The sequence below is a fragment of the Morus notabilis genome, unplaced genomic scaffold, assembly GCF_000414095.1.
Source record: "Morus notabilis unplaced genomic scaffold, ASM41409v2 Scaffold342, whole genome shotgun sequence".
NCBI classification, from domain to species: domain Eukaryota; kingdom Viridiplantae; phylum Streptophyta; class Magnoliopsida; order Rosales; family Moraceae; genus Morus; species Morus notabilis.
In genome coordinates this window covers 785279-806153 of record NW_010366042.1, presented here as the reverse complement: position 1 = coordinate 806153, position 20875 = coordinate 785279, and the positions used below count along the sequence as shown (strand labels likewise).

Sequence of the window (20875 nt, the reverse complement as noted above, 5' to 3'; positions counted from 1 at the left end):
GAGCTGGAAGGTGAGTGATTTTGGAAAGAGAAGAAGTGGAGATCAATCAATCAAAGCCTCAAAGTGATGGGCAAAGTCATACAAAGGCAAATCCAATTTGTAAAGTTGAAAGAAAAGAAAAAAAATAAAAATAAAAATAAAATGAAGAGAGTTTTGACTTACACAGGACGTGGCAGCCAGCATCTTTATGATGTTGGCCCCACCACCGACTCCTTACTCTTACTCGGTTTTACTCCCATTGGGACAGCTAAGAACTCTGCTTTCTGTTTTCCTTTTTTTGAAAACAAACGTACAAACCCACCTGGCATTTTTTCCCCTTACTTCTTTCGGTTCTTTTTCCGCCCCACGTTTTTATTGGTATTTCTGATCACCGAAATATATATTAAATTAAAAAAATATAAAATGAATCATTTTTTATATAAATTTAACAGTTTAAAATAAATACTGTATTTAAAATTTATCTTTTTTTTTATTTTTTATATTTTTTAAGAAAAAAAATAAAATATTTTTAAATCAGTATTTAACACAATAAAAATAAAAAAAATAAAAAAATAATAATTTTTTAATTTAATATAAAATAAAATAAAAATAAAAATAATTTTTAGTCAGTTTTTATTTTCTATTCTATTGAGGAGACATATATATATATATTAATGAGATTTTTTATATTGAAAATAATTTATAGATAAAATTATCAAACACATTTTTAAAAATAATTTTATTTGAGATTAAAAATGTTTTTATTTTTAAATAAAAAATAAAATTATTTTAGAACGAGTTTCAAACGCATCCAGAATATAGTTCAATTTTTTTAATGTATATTAGAGATCTCTTTTTTAAAAAGAAAAAAGAAAAAACCGAAATCTTATATTAATCATGCCGTTGATTATTGCCAATTTGTCGTGTTGGGGATATGCATATGTGATTTTGGACCGACATATTTGAATAAGATTATTGCGTTTCTTTGTTTAATGACTTTAATTTCAAACAAGATTCTCAAACCAAATATCATGCTTATTGGATCGTCTATGTGCATATATGTATGCTCTATGTATAAATATGTATGTTATGGTGCTTCACCATGTACTCAGTTTGCTTAGTTCGTCATTTTCAATAATGCAAAGTAGGTAATGAAGTGTCACATGAGTCATAAATATGCCACGTTACTTCACTAGCAATATTAGATGAGTAACGTGACCAAAATAAAAATGTTCCTGCCTTGCAAACATCTATTTTTGGTGAGTGATTTAAATTCAAATTCAAGGTCGGTAAGAGGAACTACGAGTGTGGTGGCATAGTGGTAATAAAATACCGTGGTGGATTTGTAGTCACAGATTTAAGTGTAAAGTATTTTAAAGTTATCAACTTAGTACTCGATTTAGAGTGTTTGTGACCACGCCCTTACATCCCCGTCCATTAGCACATTCAGTAGGGTTTGAGGGACATGCTCTTTGTTCGATGAGTAGAGATAGGGCATTCAACGAATATTTCTATCAACATATAAAGTCCGTTTAGTTCGCTGATTCAAGTTTTTAATTCGAATTCAGACGTGACTTTATGTGTAAACTTTTTACTGTAATAAAAAAGTTAAATGTCACTATTTTTTAGAACTTTTTATTATAACAAAACTCAAACTTAACAATGTTAACGCTAATCATGTATAATAAATAAATAAATAAAGCTCTATGAGAGCAGTGCTCGATGCTAGGAGCATTGCTGAGCAATGCACAATGGGGTTCATTTTCCATTTACTGGGGTACTCAACTCCGTGATGTTTCTAGAGTATTTTTTTTTCCAACAAATTAGGGTTGTTCTTTTATCTAAAAAATTTAAAAAATAGTAATTTGAGTTATAACTTTATTTAAATTAATTTTCTTTTAAATTTTAATTTTATTTAATTTTATTCAACTTTATTTAAATTACAATTTTAACTCAAATTCAATTTAAAAATTAAATTTAAATTACACTCCAAATTTTGGACGGCTCTTAATATTCACGAGAAAGAAACTAGGAGCCCGTTTAGTTCGCTGATTCGAGTTTTTAATTCGAGTTGAGATGTGATTTTATGTGAGAGCTTTTTACTGTAGCAAAAAAGTTAGATTTGATTATTTGTGAGAGCTTTTTACTGTAACAAAACTTAAATTTTAAACTCGAATCAGTAAAATAAACGGGATCTAAATCTTGAGTAATATATAGGCACTGAGGCTATACAGAAAAAGTACATGATGAATGCAAAATCTCTCTTTTTCTGCATGTCAGCATGTATTTATACGCGATTAAACAGACAGGAAGCAGAAGACAGTACAATCAGTCAAATTACTGCACAAAAACACTGCTCACAGCTCAGCCTTTCACTAATATCGTCATAACACAGAATTAGGACCATATGGCCCAGATTTCAATGCCTCTATTTGGATGATTCTTGCCGACACTTGCATAAATTGGGCTGGAAATAGAAGTTGTCTGGATCCAGATATGGCCCAAATAAATCACCCATTTAGGGCGTCTTCTACCAAATTGGGCCTCAACAAGCCCAAATTGTAGGTCCACAAAATGGGCCTAAGAGGGTCCTAAATGTCAAGTACTCAGCCAGAAAGATCAAAGATGATCCTTCAAAAGAAGGGCTGGGCCTGTGAGTCTAACTGACTTGTAAGTACAGTTTTTGTCCATATATTTCCCATCGAATGGATTCATGTCAATTATCAAACTCCGCATGTATTCCTTGGACAAAAATGACCTACCAAAGGGACCCACTAAACAAATAGGTCAGTATCAAAGTGGTTAAGAATGCACAATCCTGGTTGGCTCCTAATCAATAATCATGATGTTTCTAGCGGCAAAGTCAATGATGTGGGCAATAAGGTATTTTTACCAAAAATTAATCAATTAATTAAAATTAATTAAAAATCTCTTCTCCCTCCCATCTTTCAATAAGAAACGTCCACAACCGCCTTGCAATTTATTTAGCTCATTATGTAACATATATTGTAAGTTTGTGACTGTTATGTTTGGTTAATGAGTATGTAACCACTTTATGTATGTACTACTCAATAGAATAACAGGGTTCTGTCTGATTTTGGATAATAATTCTTATTTCTGTTACAGTGTTTCTTTCACAAAAAATTTAAATTTTAAAAATTAAAATTATGAACCATAATTTTAAACTCATGAACCAAACGTCATCTTCAATGCATAAAATATTCTTAGCCAAACATGGGTTTTGAAAATGATACTCTGCACCATGCCTAGAAGTTCGGGCTTTCGTCAAACTGAGTTAAGTACGAAAGAAATGTGGAATGTTCCAATCACTCGGGTAAAACTGGTTAAAAAAAAGTCGGTGATTGTAATATTGTTTTATTATAATATATTTGTGGAGGCTGATTGTGATGATTGTCGCTTGGGTTTAGACCGTGTAACTAGTCATTTGATTACCATGAATTGTTGTAGTATAATGGCGAAAGACGACCTATTAAGATTCTCGTTATTATTATCTTATTTTAATCAATGAAAACTCGGTTAGATTTCTTTCTATTCTATTTATGGTTTTAGTAGATTATCGATTTAGTGCTGAACTGACAGGACAATATCAATCCCTTTTTTATTAGAAAAAGAAAAAAAATAGTAACTTTATTGAAAATCTAATTTTTGGGTGATGAATTGCGATAGCACAAGGGGATATTGGACACGTTTAGAATGAGGATAAATCAAGTTTTCCATGCGCAAAGAGACATATAACAAGACACTATGGAGTATGGACCAATCAAAATGAGAAAATATCACGAGCAAGAAGTTGAGAAACTCGACAGCTTTGAGCTGCATATGGGCCGGGCCATACAACTTGTAAGCATAACATAGGAGGAGTTTCAGCTTCAGCCTATTTGCATGCATAATTGAATCCTATTAATTATGCATGCAAATAGGCGTATTACAAGTCACAAGATTCCCTAATCCCTAGATTAGCTTTGTCACAACATTGTCAAAACGACGTACTATTTATGGATGGAACAATTTGACAACGACATTGACTAAGTGGCCGCCACAACCAATCATAGTGCGTATAAATACTAGCCGTTGCTGATTAGAAAAAATAAAAAAAATAAAAAAATGAAAAATAAATTTGGTTGCTGGTTTTACTACACGTGCCAAGAGTTTAACGTGGATACTTACCATTGGATTTCCGTACTTGTCTTTCCACTTATCTCTAGCTACCGAGAGAACTTTGTTTGCAGCTGAAGGAAAAATTGGAATTTGTGTGAACAAAGAAAAATACGACAAAATCCGTTAAAAATCTAACAGTTTCGAATTGTATTTAATAATAAAGCGTCTTTTGTTTTGTTACATTTTGAGACAAAATTTTTGAGTGAATTCTATTTATCTGAAACTTTTTTTATATTCACTTACTATTGAATTAAGGACGAGTGAAAAATTTAAAAAAATGCAATTTGAGTTACAACTTTATTTGAGTTCATGTTCTTTTAAGTTTAAATTCGAGTTTATGACTACTCACGTTTAGGTCGCTGATTCGAGTTTTTAATTCGAGTTGAGATGTGATTTTATGTGAGAGCTTTTTACTGTAGCAAAAAAGTTAGATGTGATTGTTTGTGAGAGCTTTTTACTGTAGCAAAACTCGAATTCTAAACTCAAATCAGCGAAATGAACGGTCCCCTTCAACTCGAGTTCAGAAACTCGAACTCAAATTAATGAACAGTATTTTTTCTATTCTTAAAAATGTTATAATTTTTTCGTTTTAATTATGATTGAGGTGATTTTTTTCTATGCGTTGACAATGAAAAGACGAATAAAACCCGACTCATATACTCTATTAAAATTTTTCATCAGCATTGAGTTTTTATTAAAATACCATCTAAATATAAATTCAAGTTTTGACTCACTTAAACACAAACTCAAAAAGATTCTTATCTCAAATCATAACTCAAATACACACAACTAAACACAAACTCAAGTTACAAGTTCAACTCAAGTTATAACTCAAATTTAACTCAAGAATTATACTCAAGTTAAACTCTAAGAGAATAAGCCCTAAATTATTAAAAAACCAGAAGCCTTAAGATGGAGACAATTACAAAAGATCATGCTAAGCTGGACTGGGACGAGTATCTTTTTGAATATTGCCACGAGGAGCTAAGCATTTGATTGCTGACGAAAACAAAACTCATGCCGTTGGCAGAGAGTTTTCAATGTTAAATGCATGTGAAGAATAATGAAAGCCCAATTGATAATAATCCGAGGAAAAAAAAAATAGACAAATAAAAAGGTATACTGAACAATTATAATATTTAACACTAATAAGTATCCGTTATCTAACATCTGATCATAAAGAAAGAGGTTTCCAAAAAGGTCCAATAATAAATACGCACTCCTTTTGTGCCACTTTACCAATTCTCTACTCAAAATGTATGCTTTTGACAAAATTGAGATTACTTGTGAAAGCAACCGCCCACCACACAAAACAAGGAATCCATCCAATCCCACTTCTAGAAAATGTGATCCCACTTTTTTTTTTTTTTTTTTTCCACTTTCTTTTCCCTTCCCACCACTTTGACGATCCACTCTCAAATGTACAATTGACAACAAGCATATGAACATGACCAAAAAAAAAAGAGTAAAAGAATTAGCCCCTCGGCTCTAATCCTCATATTTCATGTCAATGACTCAATTATTGTGTTTGTACGTAGAAAACAAATAAGTATAAATATAAATAAAACAAAAAACTATACGAGTTACTAATAACAAAATAACAAATAAAGATTATTGAAGGCCGTGTGCTTTAAACTAGACTATGTCCCCACCGTCAAAGCTCTTTTCCGACGAAGAAGTGGAAATTGTGATGATCGCAGCGTTACAATCAGAAACGCTGTCTTGCAAGGTCATCAAGAGGTCCGAAGTACTAAAAGTAGTGGAAGGCTTGGCTCTGGGCACAATAGGAACCTCAGCCTCACCAATGAGCATCTGAATTACGCCTCTCATTGTGGGTCGGGCCGACGGATCGGGATGCGAGCAGGCGAGCCCGACTAGCAAAACCAGCCGCATCTCGCTCTCCTCAAATTCGCCGCCGAGCATGGCGTCCGCCGCCGCCAACAACCGCCCTTCGCGGTGTAACCCCCAAACCCACTCCACCAAATTGCTACACGATCCCCCAAACTTGACATTATTGTTATTGGCATCCCTCTCAATAGGTCTCCTCCCGCTAGCCACTTCCAAAACCACTGCCCCATAACTAAACACATCACTCTTCTCCGTGGCCCTTCCTGTTAGAAGATACTCCGGCGCCAAGTACCCCATTGTCCCCGCCGCCACGGTGGCGTCGGGCGACTTATCGTGCTCGACTTGTCGTGCCAATCCGAAATCGCCCAATCGGGCATTGAACCCTTCATCCAACATAATGTTACTGGTCTTAACATCCCTATGAATAACCTGATTTTCGCATTCTTGATGCAAATAGGCCAATGCCGAGGCCACTCCCAACAGAATCTTCCTCCGATGAGGCCACGGCAGCGGCGTTCTCGCCTCGAAAAGCGCCTTGTCGAGGCTGCCATTGGGCATCAAGTCATACACTAGTAGAATTTCCCCCTTCTCGTGGCACCAGCCTTGTAGGCGGACGAGGTTCCGGTGCCGGAGAGTTCCAATTATCGACAACTCCGATAAGAACTCATCCTTCCCTTGGCTGCTATGGCTGCACCTCTTCACTGCGATAATGTCGCCGGTTTCCGGCAAAATTCCCTTGTAAACCGTTCCGAAAGCGCCATGGCCAATCACTCTATTAGCGTTGAAGCATTTGGTGGCTTGCTTGAGCTGCTTGTAAGTGAATTCTCTCGGCATTTTGATGATCTCCGACGCGAAAGAATCCGACTTGTTGGCGTTCACTCTTTTCGTCTTTTTCGAGTAGAACCAAATTAGACCGCCGGCGAAGAGGGCGAAAACAAACGCACTGGCGGTGACAACTCCGGCGACGGCCCCGGGACCTTGCTTGCAGAGCTGGTTATGGCAGGAGGACGATTTACTCTCTTTCTGTGATGTCGACGACGCCGAATTAGACCCCGTCGGAGGCAAAGACGGAGGCGGCGATTTCGCCGAATTGGCCGAGTTCGCCGCCGGGTTCATAAAAACAACCGTCGGCGGCGGTGGTGGCGGCGACGAACCAGAATTCGGAGAAATTGCTGAGTCAAAAGACGAAGTGAAACTCCACCATTCTACGCTGTGAATCTCGGTGCTTCCCTGGGTCGACCCGGAGAACCCGACGTACATGAAGTCGTTGACGTACTTGTCGAGATCGAGAGGGAGGGAGAGAATCGGGTTTTCAGGTTTCAGATTGGAGTACGAGACAGAGACGTTGAAGATCCGGGTCGACCCGTCGTACTCGATCCAGGCGTTGACCAAGTCGCCGCTCTTGAGTTCGACTCCGACATCCGCCAAATTGCCTACCTCGGAGGAGACAACGCTGTTGAGATCCAAACCGACGTGGTTTCCATTAATGTCGCTGAACTCGACGTCCATGAGGGTGTCGAACTCGACGGCGAAGAACCCGGCGGCGGCGGAGTCGGAGAGGCCGAGGAAGCCGCCGGCGGAGCCGAGCGAGTCGAAATCGGGGGAGAGGAGGAAGGCGAGGCCGCCGCCGATGGAGGAGGGGTTGAGGTTGGTGACGGAGAACGAGAAGAATGTGGAGAACGTCGCCGGATAGTTGGTCCCGGGGGATCGGAACCTTATCGGTTTGGTGTAGAGGGCTCTGCCGGAGCCGGAGTTCGGGACCGGGAGGTCGCGCGTTAGACGCACGCTCCCGTTGTTGAGATGGGCGTCGCCGAGGAGCTTCAGATTGCTTAATGTCAGGGTGCTGAAGTCGAATTGAGTGACGGCGGTGGCAGTAACAACACTGAAGAGGGCGATGAAACTGAAGATGGAGATTACAAGTTTTGTCATTGTTTAGTTGTAACTGAATTGTAACTAACTGACTGCCATTGGTGGATATTTTGGAAGGTTGAAGAAGATGATGACGATGAAGGTGAAGAACTGGAGACTGAAGAGAGTCACGGTATAGAGTTTCTAGAGAGAGAAAGAAAGAGGAGAGAGAGAGAGGAATCGGAATGGGTGTAAGGATTGTATTCTTTGCCTAAAAACAGAAAGCGGAGGAAGCAAACAAGGAATACTTAGAGAGAGAGAGTGAGTGAGATTAGAGAATCCAAAGGAGAGACGAAGCTGACAGGTGGATGCACCAGACGACACGTGTTTTTTTCTAACGGTTATTTTTTTCGGTGATAATAATAATAAAGTTCTTTTTTTTTTTTTTTTTTGGGTTTCCTCTCTTTCAGTTCACACTTTTTCCGATAGATCTCTGCCAGAACGTGTATATATGTCACGGAAGAGTTACTTCTTTTTATTATTACTATTTTTTATTTTTCTTTTTGTTTTTTAGAAACGAGAAATTTCAGAATATATAATAATGGTAATTATGATTTTTTTATAGTAAAGGAAATTAATTAACGGGTTGTTCTACATTTCAAATATAAAATAATGGGTTTCTATAGGGTAAGTGATGTAGTAAATCATGTTGTCGCGGAATAACAATTTGTTTTATGAAATAAACTTGTTTTGAAGGTACGCAAAGGAACTATTTTATTTTATTTTGAGAAACGCAAAGGAACAATTTGATATATAGATTTCTTCTTCTTTTCATTTATTTTTTAGTATATTACTTGTGGAAAATGCACTAACGAATCACATGTACTAATAGAGATTTTTTTTTTAATTATGATGTTTTCAAAGACCTTTTTTTCTTGGCTCAAATCAAGATAGTTTTTAAGACTTAACTATAATTGTGGCGAACGTTTTAATGCAAATCATGCATTATTTCGTTTAAAAAAATGCATTAGTCCTTTTAAAAAAAAAAAAAAAAGAAAGATAGATTTTCACATGAGGTGCAAGTATATAAATATTTGTGGTGAATTGAAATTTGTTAGGGATTTTTTTCCTATATTTTTTATCTGTATTTTATTATATAAAAGATAAATTATTTTAAAATTATGATTAAGTATGTGAGTTGGGTTTGGATTTTGTAATTATAAAAAAGGATTATTTTTGAAATTTGGGTGGATTTTATTTGCAACGAGCAAGCAATCCGAGACAACAAATATGTGAGTTGGATTTGGATTTTGTAGTGTATTTAGATTTTTTTTTTACTTGTGCAAACCTTCATTTTTGTGCAGATTCTAATTCAAGCGTGCTTTGGACTTATTTAGGCATCGTTCACTTCGTGGATTCAAGTTTTTAATTCGAGTTGAGATGTAACATTTTTTGAGAGCGAGATGTGACATTTTCTGAGAGCTTTTCACTGTAGCATAAAAAGTTAAATGTGACATTTTATGAGAGCTTTTTACTGTAGAAACCTAAAACTGAAAACTCGAATCGGTGAAATAAACGAGGCCTTAATCTCGATTGATCGAATTTTTCTATCAATTGTAAAGATTTTACTTAAAAGTTATATGTGCGCTTCATAATTAACGTGCCCATTCGATTTTTTAATTCAAACCTTAACATGCTTTTTAATTTATTGAGTGTCTCGTTTGAATTTACTGGTGGTATTGATTAATGTACGAGATCGGATTTTCTTATATTATGAGGTCGTTGATATAAATGCTTGTATTTTTTTATTTGCAATGCAATTTTAAGAAAAAAAAAAACTGAACAAGACAAACTTATAGCAATCCACAATGTACACAGAAATAAATCCCCAAGTTTAGCCACAAAAAAAAATAATAATAATTTCCCAAAATCCACAAAAAGGAAAAATAAAATAAAAAGAAAGAGAATCATTGGCAGTGGCTCGTGATTGATAGTCAATGAAAAGCCCAAACAAACAAAAGCCTGATGGACGACTACGACTGGATTGCATGCGATTCCACTGTAAGACTTGGTGGAGTGCACGACACTCAAACTGCCACCAAACAATCCACGTCAAGGCCACGCAACCAAGAGGGCCCACTCTTGTCTTTGCTTTTTTTCTCGCTTTGAGGCCTTTTTCTGTCTTCAGTTTTGATGATAATTATTGACTTTTTCATCTCCCAATATTATTTACACTGTACAACCTAGATCTCTATACCAAACTATTTGTAACGAAAATAATGTCTATAAATGTGCTTCTTGTTACTGAATTTGCACTTGCATGTGGCTGGTAGGGGTCCAATCCTGTGTGGGACCCACCATTCGTTAGGTCGATGATCTGCATTGCCACAGCCCAATCACTCTAATCTGTCTTAAAAAAAATTAGGACCCGTTTAATTCACTGATTCGAGTTTTTAATTCGAGAGATTTGATTTTATGTGAGAATTTATACTGTAGTAAAAAAGTTAAATATGATTATTTTTAAAAGTTTTTTACTGTAGTAAAATTTAAATTTTGAACTCGAATCAGAAAAATGAACGATGCCTTGGTAACGAAAAGCACAAAAATAGAAATTCAGTCTCAATATTTTCTTTCTTATTTTTACATAATTCTGCGGCACACAGCATAAGAAAATGAGAAGAGATGTTTGAGCATTATAGTGTCTTGGCACTATAATATATACACATAATATGTCACGCATATCTTGTATACATATAAGATCTATTTTATGTTAAATTATGGTAGCGGACTAGTGATCATTTTTTCACATCGATTATCAAAGTCTTAAAATCTTTATTTTGGTAGATTTGAAAGACGTTACTAATTAACGAATCTGCAATCCTTTCTCACTTCACCTTGGTCGTCGGTGAGGGGATTGTTCTCCGACATCAAGAGGACGGCGCGGGAAAACTGCTCGTGGAAGTAGTCGTTATCGGCAGCCATTTTTTCGACGAACGGTAGAGTCGAAGTGTCAGAGGTCAACTGCTGGTCGACGATGAGTAGGCCTTTGTGTTTGAGCACGTTTGTGTAGTAGACATTGTCGAGTATCATTGGAGTTTCCCTGTCGTTTCTAGAGTAAAGAACTGCATTTGGGTCTGGATTTGGGCTTGGGCACCGGCCCTTTAGGTACGTTGCGTAGTCTGGGTCCAGAGTGGGGTCCACTGTCGGGTAGAGCCTTTGGACCAGATTCTTGCAGTGGACTCGGCCCACAGAGTGAGCTCCTGAATTGGGAAAATACAACCGATTAAAAGGGAGAAACAGGAAAATATGGTAAGACTTGAGATTGAGATGAATTAAAATTAATAGGTCAATAGTTTATATAAATTAATAAATAAGTTAAATTATTATTTTTGTTCATAATTTGTCTGATTATGAACCATAACTTGACAAGTTATTATATATTTTTATTCATAACTTGTCTGACTATGAACCATAACTTGACAAGTTATGACCTATTAATTTCTATATCTAAAAATTAACCTATATACTTTCTTAAACTTTTTATATTGACCTATTTTTGTCATGCTTTTTACTATTTCTGAAAGTAACTCTAAAGTTTCTACTGTAATTTGATGCTACTTTTTATCGTTTCGTGAGTTGTAACTCTTTTTTTTTTTGGTGAGTTGTAACTTGTAACTGTGTGTGTATTCCTAAGATTTTTTATTTGTCTTTTCTTTATTTATGAGATAGCAGTGGGTTCTCATCAGGCTAAAATTTATCTTGTAGCTTATAAAAAAAAAAAAAAAAATCTTGTAGATGAATCATTTAATTACTTACTACATGAGATAAATATTTTATTTACTAATCATTTCACCTTTTATTTATCCCAACTAATTATTTACTTAAAACTATTTATGGAGTAGACAGCAAAATTCTGCCATCTTTATCTAATTTCTAGTGTTAATACCACCAACCCATTGAAGACCTTAGGCCCGTGTAGATAAAAGGAGATAGGTGACAAATATTTTTATAGCGTATAAGTATGAATTTTTATATTTTATTTTTTATTAATATAATTTTTAGTCAAATAATTATATTAGTCAAAAGAGTATTAATCAAGAATATGGAGGAAAAATTCAGACTCATGCACTCTAAAAATAAGTTTAATAATTTTTTCACAATAGAATAATATCTACTTGCGCTTGACATGTCTCTTTCTTTCTTTTATGTTATTTGTTTTATGATTAATTCCTTAAATTCACTAAGTTTAATCTCAACCTCACTTTAGTGCCTGATTTTTAAAACATCTCATAGTTGGTCCTACTCTATTTCAGCCTGTCTTTCCGTTAACTAGGTGTTAATATGTAACGAAATCTATGTAAATTAGAGACTAAAATTAAAAATAGTTAAAAAATTAGAGACTATATGTAGAAATTAACTTTTGTTTTTTATAAGTCCATAAACTTTAGATGTTTCTAATTTTGGTCCTTAAGATTCTATCAAATATTTAACACTTAGCTCACAGAAGGATCGAATTGAAACAAAGTAAAACCTCAAGAACTAACTACGGGACACTTTCAAAGTCAACGACTAAAATGAGATTAGTAGTAAATTATACGTACCCTCTCGGTAAAGTATTTGTCTAGTAAATTTGTCTAGTAAATTTGTCAATGTCTCTTTCGGGACCATATAGATAGAGGATGCAATTGCAACCCAAGGTTTACTAGCTTGTTCTCTCGTAAATATGTCAATATTTCTTTTTTTGTTCTCCTTACTATATTATATATATATATAAAGTAGTATATACCTAATAGAGCAACCGTTCCTTCAGTGTCAATACCAATGGATTGAAACTGGGAAAGCACCAGAGAGATTGAATCATTGTGATTAGGAATGAAGTCATCCACCACACTTGCATAGCTTTCTCTACTGTCCTTTCTTCCCGTTTTCATCTCAATACGTGGCCCTCCCAACTTATGAAAAAATATAGCCAGAAATTATATCAAAATTTTTTTTTATTAAAACATATATAAAAAAATATCTCTCTTTCTTTAGGATTTTAAAATTTATTTTCTCTATTCAATTAATGTAATAAGTAATTACAAATATAATTTAATTATTAACCTTAATACTACTCTTGTTTTTTTGCTTTTCTAGTGTTAAATCACTTGAGTAACAATGATAATAAATTAGCAATGGAAATTAATGAATACCATGACAATGCCATCTCTAGCAGAAAGAGCCACAACATCAGCGCAAGAAACCGTGAGAGGGCATTCCTTCTCCACGGCCGCCTTGATTGTGTTGACGTACTTGAAGTTTCTCATCCCGAAACTCCTCTCAACCGTCTTCTCCGATTCGATTCCGTTCAAGCTCTCCAACAAAAGAGACGCATCGCATGACTAGAACACATGATTCATGAGTACAAGCATAGAAAATTAGGAGATGTTTGTTTCATGTATTCGTCTCTGATTCTGAATCATGATTCATGATTCTCTACGGTGTTTCTGAATCATGATTCTGAATCTATAAACTAAACGTCCACTTAATTGTTAATCATATTTCAACTATATTCTTATGATCTTTAATATATAGTAACAATAAATGATTCTATACATATATATATGTTACATACCTTAACCATGCAATCATGGAAGAGATTTCTAATCCAAGAGACGGCTGTGTTTCCATGTTTATGGTATAGATTGATGACTTGTTGCTTGATGATCTCTTCGGCGTTTGGGCAACTGTTTGCGTAGTAGTTTAACTGGAGTTCACTTTTGCCTACATTTTAAAATAATTAACTCATGAGAAAATAATGTAATAATTATATAATCATCTTAAGAGAAGGTGATCTATAATACAAAAGTACAAAAAATTTAAGAAATAAAATTGTGGTAAAATTACAAAAAAGTATTTACCAGAATGGCATTGCAGGAGAAATGAAAGCAACAACGGAATGAAGCCCAAGGAAGAGTTGAGCTTCTTGTTGGAGGCCATGATATTGTCTCTCTTAAAAAATTGGCTCTTTAGTAGCACCAATTGGCTTCTTGTACTATGCTAGGCCATTTTCAAGCCTTTATATAGGATTGTTTCAGTGGATACCCGATGGAAAAGATAAAAGTAATAATTAACAACATCAAATTATAATATAATTATTAATATGTGAAAATAAAATCATTAGTGCTCAACAAGTGATGCATCGAATGACTTTAGAGTTGTTCTTTTACGATGAAACTCAGAAAAAATTTAAACTCGAGTTATAACTTTATTTAAGTTCATGTTTTTTTGTAAAATTTGAGTTTGAGCCCGAGTTTGAGGCTAAACTCGAATTTAAGTTTTTCCTTTAACTAGATTTCATAAACTCGAACTTAAATTAATGAAAAATATTTTTTTTATTTTTAAAAATGTCATAACTTTTTTATTTTATTCTGATTGAGATGATTTTTTTCTATGCATTCATAATGAAAAGACGAATAAAACCTCACCCATATACCATTTTAAAATTTTTCATCACCATTGAGTTTTTATTAAAATATTATATAAATACAAATTTAAGTTTTGATTCACCCAAACACAAACTCAAAAAAATTCTCAATTCAAATCATAACTTAAATGTGTACATCTAAACACAGACTCAAATTACAATTTCAACTTAAATTTAACTTAAAATCATCACTCAAATCACTCTAATTAAAAAATGCGCGAAAGAACAACCTCTTTAAATTTTGGAAGCCTTCTCTTATCCACTCCGCCACTTTCTTTGACTTACAGGCTATTTTCTTCACGCGAATCGCCACTTAGTATCAAATATCGGCAAATTGTATAACTAAAACAATGTGCGCATACATATAAGTGGAATCTGGCCGCCATAAAGTGAAATAAATGTAATTTTTTTTTATATTTTTATGAATATATTATGTGTTTGTTGGTGTAATATTCAATTTATTTAAATACAACTCTCAATATTAAATGTATTGGGCTATATTCATTTAATCTTACACTAATATAAGCTAAGAGTTACAAAAAAAAAAAAAAAACAAAAACGATGTTATAAACTTATGAGGTATACACAAAAAATTACACGTACCTAACTAATTCAGTTGACAACTGGAGACAATTTTTTTTCATATATATATATATATATTCGGGCAATGATCTATAGAATGAAAATTTGACCATATACATAATTATTTAGTTCACATTATGCAGTCATTATATATATGTATATATATATATATATATTTCAATGTCTTGTAATATATGTAGGGTATATGCCAGGTTAGGCCTTTGAATATTTAGCAGGATTCTGAACCACAAGGACGAAACAAATAAAAACTAAAAAGAAAATGGTTGCAGGACAATAATGCGTAATTTGGATTTGATTTCCGATAATGAGATCAGATTCCCTTTCTTCTTCATCTTCATCTCAATTGTTTAATATTTAATTTTGTTTGAATGGATTTCAATATCTTTGTAATGTAGTATTATTGTGTCCCCAGCTTCCAAATTAAAAAGTATGGAATAAATAAAATAAAGAAAGTGGTCAAGCTATAATTTATACACGTACACAGTTGTAAATTATATATCATTTTATTTTTTTAAGTATGTTAAAATGTGGCTAAGATTATATCCAAAAGGATAAAGCATAATTATATGATACAACTTATTTTATTGGAATTTTTTGCAATACAATTAATGACCGAACAATTGATGATGTTGTTAGCAAAGGAAATAGTACTTCGATTAATTAGCTAAATATTATTCTATTCTATTCAGAAAAAAAAATGTCACTCTATTCCAAAATTTTTGGTTTTTTTTTTAGGGGCAAAATTATTGGTTTTGGACAATAATAAATTGTAGAAGTTGGCATTGTACGTGGCTGGCTGAAAATCCAAGAGAAACATTTCCCGAGAAGAATTTTCAATATTCACTTTTATTATATACACTTCATAGTTCATAGGAACAAAGTTGAAAAGATGTTAAAAATCTTGTATGACTTATTGTTATTGACAAGAAAAATATAATAAAATTAAAGCTTTTTTTTTTATTAAAATTATAAAAAGCTTTTTCAATGTCGGGGAAAAAAAGGGTTTTTCTTACTTTTATAAACTTCCGACCCGAGCCCCATTGGACCGCCCTCTACGGTGATGAGTTTTTAACCCAAGACCCTTTGGTCTAGTGGTATGGGTAAATTAAATGAACGGAGAAAGAAAGAAATAAGTTAAGACTTGAGATGATTTAAAATTAATAGGTTAATAGTTTACATAAGTTAATAAATAGATTAAATTACTGTTTACGTCCATAACTTGTCTGGTTATGAACCATAACTTGACAAGTTATTATCCATAATTTACGGTTTTTATCCATAACTTGTCTGACTATGAACCATAATTTGACAAGTTTGTCCATAATTTATCTGATTATGAACCATAACTTCACAAATTATGACCTATTAATTCCTATAACTAAAAGTTAGCCTATATACTTTCTTAAGTTTTTCATATTGGCATATTTTGTACTATTTTCGTTAAATAAATGAAATGGTTAAAAGTGGATGGGTTTTTATTATTATTATTATTATTTTAAATCAACCTCTAAATTTGGATTGCCATGTCAACCTCACTAATCAAATATAGTGGTTAAGAAATTATAGATGTGTATATATATTTTCTAAGCCACAAAATTAAAACGGATTATAAGTGAGAAATTAAATACTTCTATAATAGATTAGTGCGCACTTTAATATTAAGTACTAGTTGTGATCGATATTGAAAGTTTTGTCTTTAGTTAACCAAATTAACTACAACTTTCCATTGCGCAATACATTTCTATATTCAAAAATTTTGAGATCCGATTTTTTTTTTCTTTCTTGTTTGGCTTGACGTCAAAGTTAATAACAAATTATATAAGTTGTAATCACTATAGTACATGTCATAAAATCAATTATATGGAAAGAGTTTCCTTATAAACCACTTTAGACAATGACTCTATTAGTTCTACTTATTGTACGTGGATTGTCATGGGTTTTCAGCTTTATTTTGTTGGTAAAATATGTGATGGACTTAGCTTCTTTTTATTAATTTTGCTTGTTAATTAACCAATATAAGCAAAAACTAACAGAAATTAGTTTTCAATAAAAGTGGAAAATATATTCACCACTATGCCACCTTAATTAATTTTGCCAATGGGTTTGCTACTAATTCAAAAGGTAAAAAAAACTCGGAATAATATCATTTTTTTTTTGTTTTTGTTTTTTTTTGTTTTTTGGATACACACAAACAATAGCAATTGTTGGTTTTTGAAAATTATTCATTATGAAAACTCATCTCTTCAATTTCTCAATTACTACCCTTTGGTGGTTTTATTTTTTATTTTCTAACAAGAAGATAAAGCATAAAGAGTACAAGGTGTTCAATTTCTATTTTGCTTTTGGCGACGCCTCTTCTTTTGGCTGTGTAGTAAGGGTTAAAAATTGAATAACTTTGCTAGTAAGTGTAAATAGTAATTTTTTTTTTCTTTAACTTATTAAAAAAAAATTATTAGTGACGTCTCGTCTTCTATCATCTTAACCACTAATAAAATGAAAAAGATGTTACTCAATTATGAAACTAAAAAAAGATCTCAATTTCATTTCGACCACCACTTAGTACCACATGTTTAATTGATCCCAGTTGAGTTCTCAAAATGAGGCTCTAGAATATCGAATTTTAGACTCATCAGAAGAATGACAAATTTTGAGCCTGTTTAGTTCGTTGATTTGAGTTGAGATGTGACTTTATGTGAGAGGCTTTTACTGTAATAAAAAAAATTAAATGTGACTATTTCTGAGAACTTTTTACTATAATAAAACTCAAATTATAAACTCGAATCGCCTTTTTAATCGCGGGGAAAGAGAAAGTTTGGTTAAAATCCAGGTAAGCAAAAACTGCCAAAGCCCAAATAGTAGTAGTAGAGCCACACCCAGTAGGGCCGGGGCAATGACAACCATCACTCTGAGATATGTCTTGCATTATACGGCACCCGTTTGGACCAAAATCAGGTCCACTTCTCCAATAATCAGGCCTTGAAAGGAATTCTTTTGATAGAGAAATGAGACAAATACTCACTAGAGTATGTGAGTCAAAATTTTTAGTTTTTATTCTTGATTAATATTTTTTAGTTAAATAATTATATTAATCAAAATAGTATTAATTAAGAGTAAGAGGTAATTAAGAGTAAGAGGTAAAAATCTAAACTCAAACACTTAGATCTCGTTCAGTTTGCGGATTCAAGTTGAGATGTGATTTTATGTGAGAGCTTTTCACTGTAGTAGAAAAGTTAGATGTGATTTTTTGTGAGAGCTTTTAACTGTAGTAAAACTGAAATTAAAAACTCGAATTAGTAAAATGAACTAGGTCTGAGGATAAGTTTAACAATTTTCTCTCTTTAGAAAGCTACCATTACCATCAGATAGGCGTTACATGAAAATGATCTTTTATGCCTATAAGGTTATGCCTACAAAATATTGTTGCCACAAAACAGACTGAAAAGTCAACCAAAGTGAAATCTAGACCAAAGTTAGATATATTCTTGGTAATAATTATCACAAGGGACAACACTTACGTTACCAAGAGAATAAAATGAAGGTAAATTGGTTGGCCATGAGAGGAACAGAAGGATCTAAATGTGAATATTATACAAAGATAAGACAAGAAAGGAATATTGTTTGTAATGGAGCTATTGGCTGCAAATATTAGCCTATTCTCAAAGCCATCTTTTTCTGGTTGTTCTTTCTCAAAACTCTTTATCCTCTTTATTGCCTTATCTCTTTACCTCCTTTTATGTAATAAAAGCAACTAATATGTCTTTTTATGCAATGTCACGTTTCATTTTCCCTTAACTTTTATTTATTTATTTATTTTTCCTTGTTTAGCTTACTCAAATCTTTGCTTCCCAGCCTTCTTGGAAGTGAAGACAGTTAATAAATCAATGAAAAACAAAACAACATGATTTGCACTCCTTTATAGATTTATATACAAACTCGAGTGACATGAAACACTCATTTTTATAGTTCCAGCCAAAACACATGTATGAAAAAATGCCACTTGCACTCGGATCTACTCATGACTCCAAAATCTGGACCGTTAATTTATGCGGGCCATGTTGTTGGATCCACATCAAAGTGTGGCTCAAATTTTAAACTCGTGCCACTCGCGAGTGCAGATAGCTAACACTCCTCATTATCTATTTTCTCAAATCTCGCTATGTTTGCATACTTAGTACAACAAACAAAGAGTGTCTCACTTATGACATCTTTTCAAAATCTCTGTTTATTGGAAAATCCAACACCTAATTACCGTGATGATATATGAATATTATTCCTACTGAATTTCAGATGCAACAATTCTAGCCCAAAACCTCAGGTGTTTCTTCATGTCAGCGGCTGCTGAGACTCTTGGAACTCTTAGATTTAGTAATGGCGAACCTGGTCTCTTTATAAGCCAAGCTTCAGATAAATATGGCCTAATTACACCTCTCTCTTCTTCCTCTTCTTCTTCTTCTTGATCTCCTTCAAGATTTTCAGAACCATTCTCCTTGCTTTTGTACACTTTAAGCCTTTGTAAACCCGGTATCAAGCTCATCATTCTCGGGCTTAAATGCTCTTTCTTGAATATGAATCCCAAATCCATAAACCCTTTAACTTCTCTTAGTTCTAGATCTCCCAAACTCCTGTAGGTCATAAATTTCTCTAGTCTAGTACTTGTTGCACCCGAGGATCTGAGATTTCCCGCGCATCTTTTACTCGATGGCGACGAAGAATGTGATCGGTTTCTTCTGCTGGCGAAGCTTGACCTCTTTGGTCTTTGCTTTGCACCAATGAGCTTCTGTTCATCACCCTTTTTTATCAAAGTAACAACATCAGAATTTTAAGCTCAAAATTGTGTGTTAGTGAGAGAGAATTTGCTTATTACCTGAGGAGTTCTTGGTGGTGATCCTGACGAGTCGTCTGTAGTAGGCGAAAAATCGGTAGATAATTGGTCTTCATCCTTCTCATCTTCAAGAGATGAAATGGAGGACTTAAAAGCGTCCGTTAAAGCGGGCCGAGGCGTTTCGAGGCCTCGAGAGGCGATTAGCGAAAAGGGCGGCGAGAGAAGAATGATTTGGTGGAACCAAAGATGATCCATGGCTCCCAAAAGAGACATACAGTAATCATTAGCCATGAAGAGAAGAGAAGAGAAGAAGAGAAAGGGAAGTGTTTGAAGAGAAGAAGCTAAAATAAATGCATAGTGGGAGTTGTGTTTGTAGTAAAAGAAGGAAGAAAAACAAATGAATGCAAATGAAAGTGGGAAAATAAGTTTAAGGTGGTGGAACCACATAAGAGTAATTGGAGGATGTGGCTAGAAATGAAGAATTGTTCTCACTCCTCATTTTTTTTGTGTTAATTATTTTTTGTAAAATATTCCAAGAAACAACTAACAAGTGAGGGCCAACCTTCCACAGAGACAACTCAGCTTTAATGAATACAACATGACCACAAAATTTCATGTCAATGTCTCCCCCAACTACTACTGCCACACTTGGTAGGATCCTAAGAAAATGAGAAGCAAAAAAAAAAAAAAAAAAAAAAAAAAAAAAAAAAAAAAAAAAATTCAGTAAATCCTAAGAAAGAAACTCCTAGGTGGGCTTTTAAGGAATTTTACCTTGTGATTCTTATTCTACTTTTGAGTTATAATATTATTTTTCTCATAGTTATGTACACTATATATGCCACTTACAAAGATGATGGCTTCGACCCTGTAGCCAATTGATAGATTGAAAATTAAAAATAAGAAATAAAAAAAAGAGAGAAGAGAACACAGAAATTTCACGTATAGTATACATATACATATTAGGAAAATGAAGATAATTTACTAGTGAGAAATATAGTATCAACAGGTTCCATATAAATACACAAATTATAAATGAGAAAATTACGTATACACCTTTTTTTTTTTGTTGTTGCTATTTTTACATTTATGCCACTCAAAATATAAATTAAAATCTAGAAAAAATTGAGAGA

General features: G+C 33.6%; 3 protein-coding genes across 3 annotated transcripts; all 3 read right to left on the bottom strand.

Annotated features, from left to right (window-relative positions):
* Window positions 1-5320: 5320 nt before the first annotated feature.
* Window positions 5321-8113, bottom strand: LOC21407161 (L-type lectin-domain containing receptor kinase VIII.1). The gene has a single exon (XM_010109264.2). The coding sequence runs from the start codon at window positions 7933-7935 to the stop codon at window positions 5794-5796; it is 2142 nt and encodes a 713-aa protein (XP_010107566.1). The 5' UTR covers window positions 7936-8113; the 3' UTR covers window positions 5321-5793.
* A 2363-nt stretch (window positions 8114-10476) lies between these two features.
* On the bottom strand, window positions 10477-13872 carry LOC21407160 (peroxidase 21). The gene is made up of 5 exons (XM_010109263.2): window positions 13755-13872; window positions 13469-13617; window positions 13047-13235; window positions 12641-12806; window positions 10477-11114 (listed from the first exon to the last, which is right to left on the bottom strand). Exons 1-5 carry the CDS (start codon window positions 13831-13833, stop codon window positions 10714-10716), a joined length of 984 nt encoding a protein of 327 aa, XP_010107565.1. The 5' UTR covers window positions 13834-13872; the 3' UTR covers window positions 10477-10713.
* A 5021-nt stretch (window positions 13873-18893) lies between these two features.
* LOC21407159 lies at window positions 18894-20128 on the bottom strand. The gene is made up of 2 exons (XM_010109262.2): window positions 19788-20128; window positions 18894-19712 (listed from the first exon to the last, which is right to left on the bottom strand). Exons 1-2 carry the CDS (start codon window positions 20034-20036, stop codon window positions 19197-19199), a joined length of 765 nt encoding a protein of 254 aa, XP_010107564.1. The 5' UTR covers window positions 20037-20128; the 3' UTR covers window positions 18894-19196.
* Between the last annotated feature and the right edge of the window lie 747 nt (window positions 20129-20875).

Coding starts and splice junctions, on each gene's coding strand:
- LOC21407161 (XM_010109264.2), bottom strand. CDS start 7,935: ATGACAAAACTTGTAATCTCCATCTTCAGTTTCATCGCCCTCTTCAGT.
- LOC21407160 (XM_010109263.2), bottom strand. CDS start 13,833: ATGGCCTCCAACAAGAAGCTCAACTCTTCCTTGGGCTTCATTCCGTTG. Junction 13,618..13,754: donor TCTCCTGCAATGCCATTCTG/GTAAATACTTTT, acceptor TTTAAAATGTAG/GCAAAAGTGAACTCCAGTTA. Junction 13,236..13,468: donor TCCATGATTGCATGGTTAAG/GTATGTAACATA, acceptor CATGTGTTCTAG/TCATGCGATGCGTCTCTTTT.
- LOC21407159 (XM_010109262.2), bottom strand. CDS start 20,036: ATGGCTAATGATTACTGTATGTCTCTTTTGGGAGCCATGGATCATCTT. Junction 19,713..19,787: donor CACCACCAAGAACTCCTCAG/GTAATAAGCAAA, acceptor TTGATAAAAAAG/GGTGATGAACAGAAGCTCAT.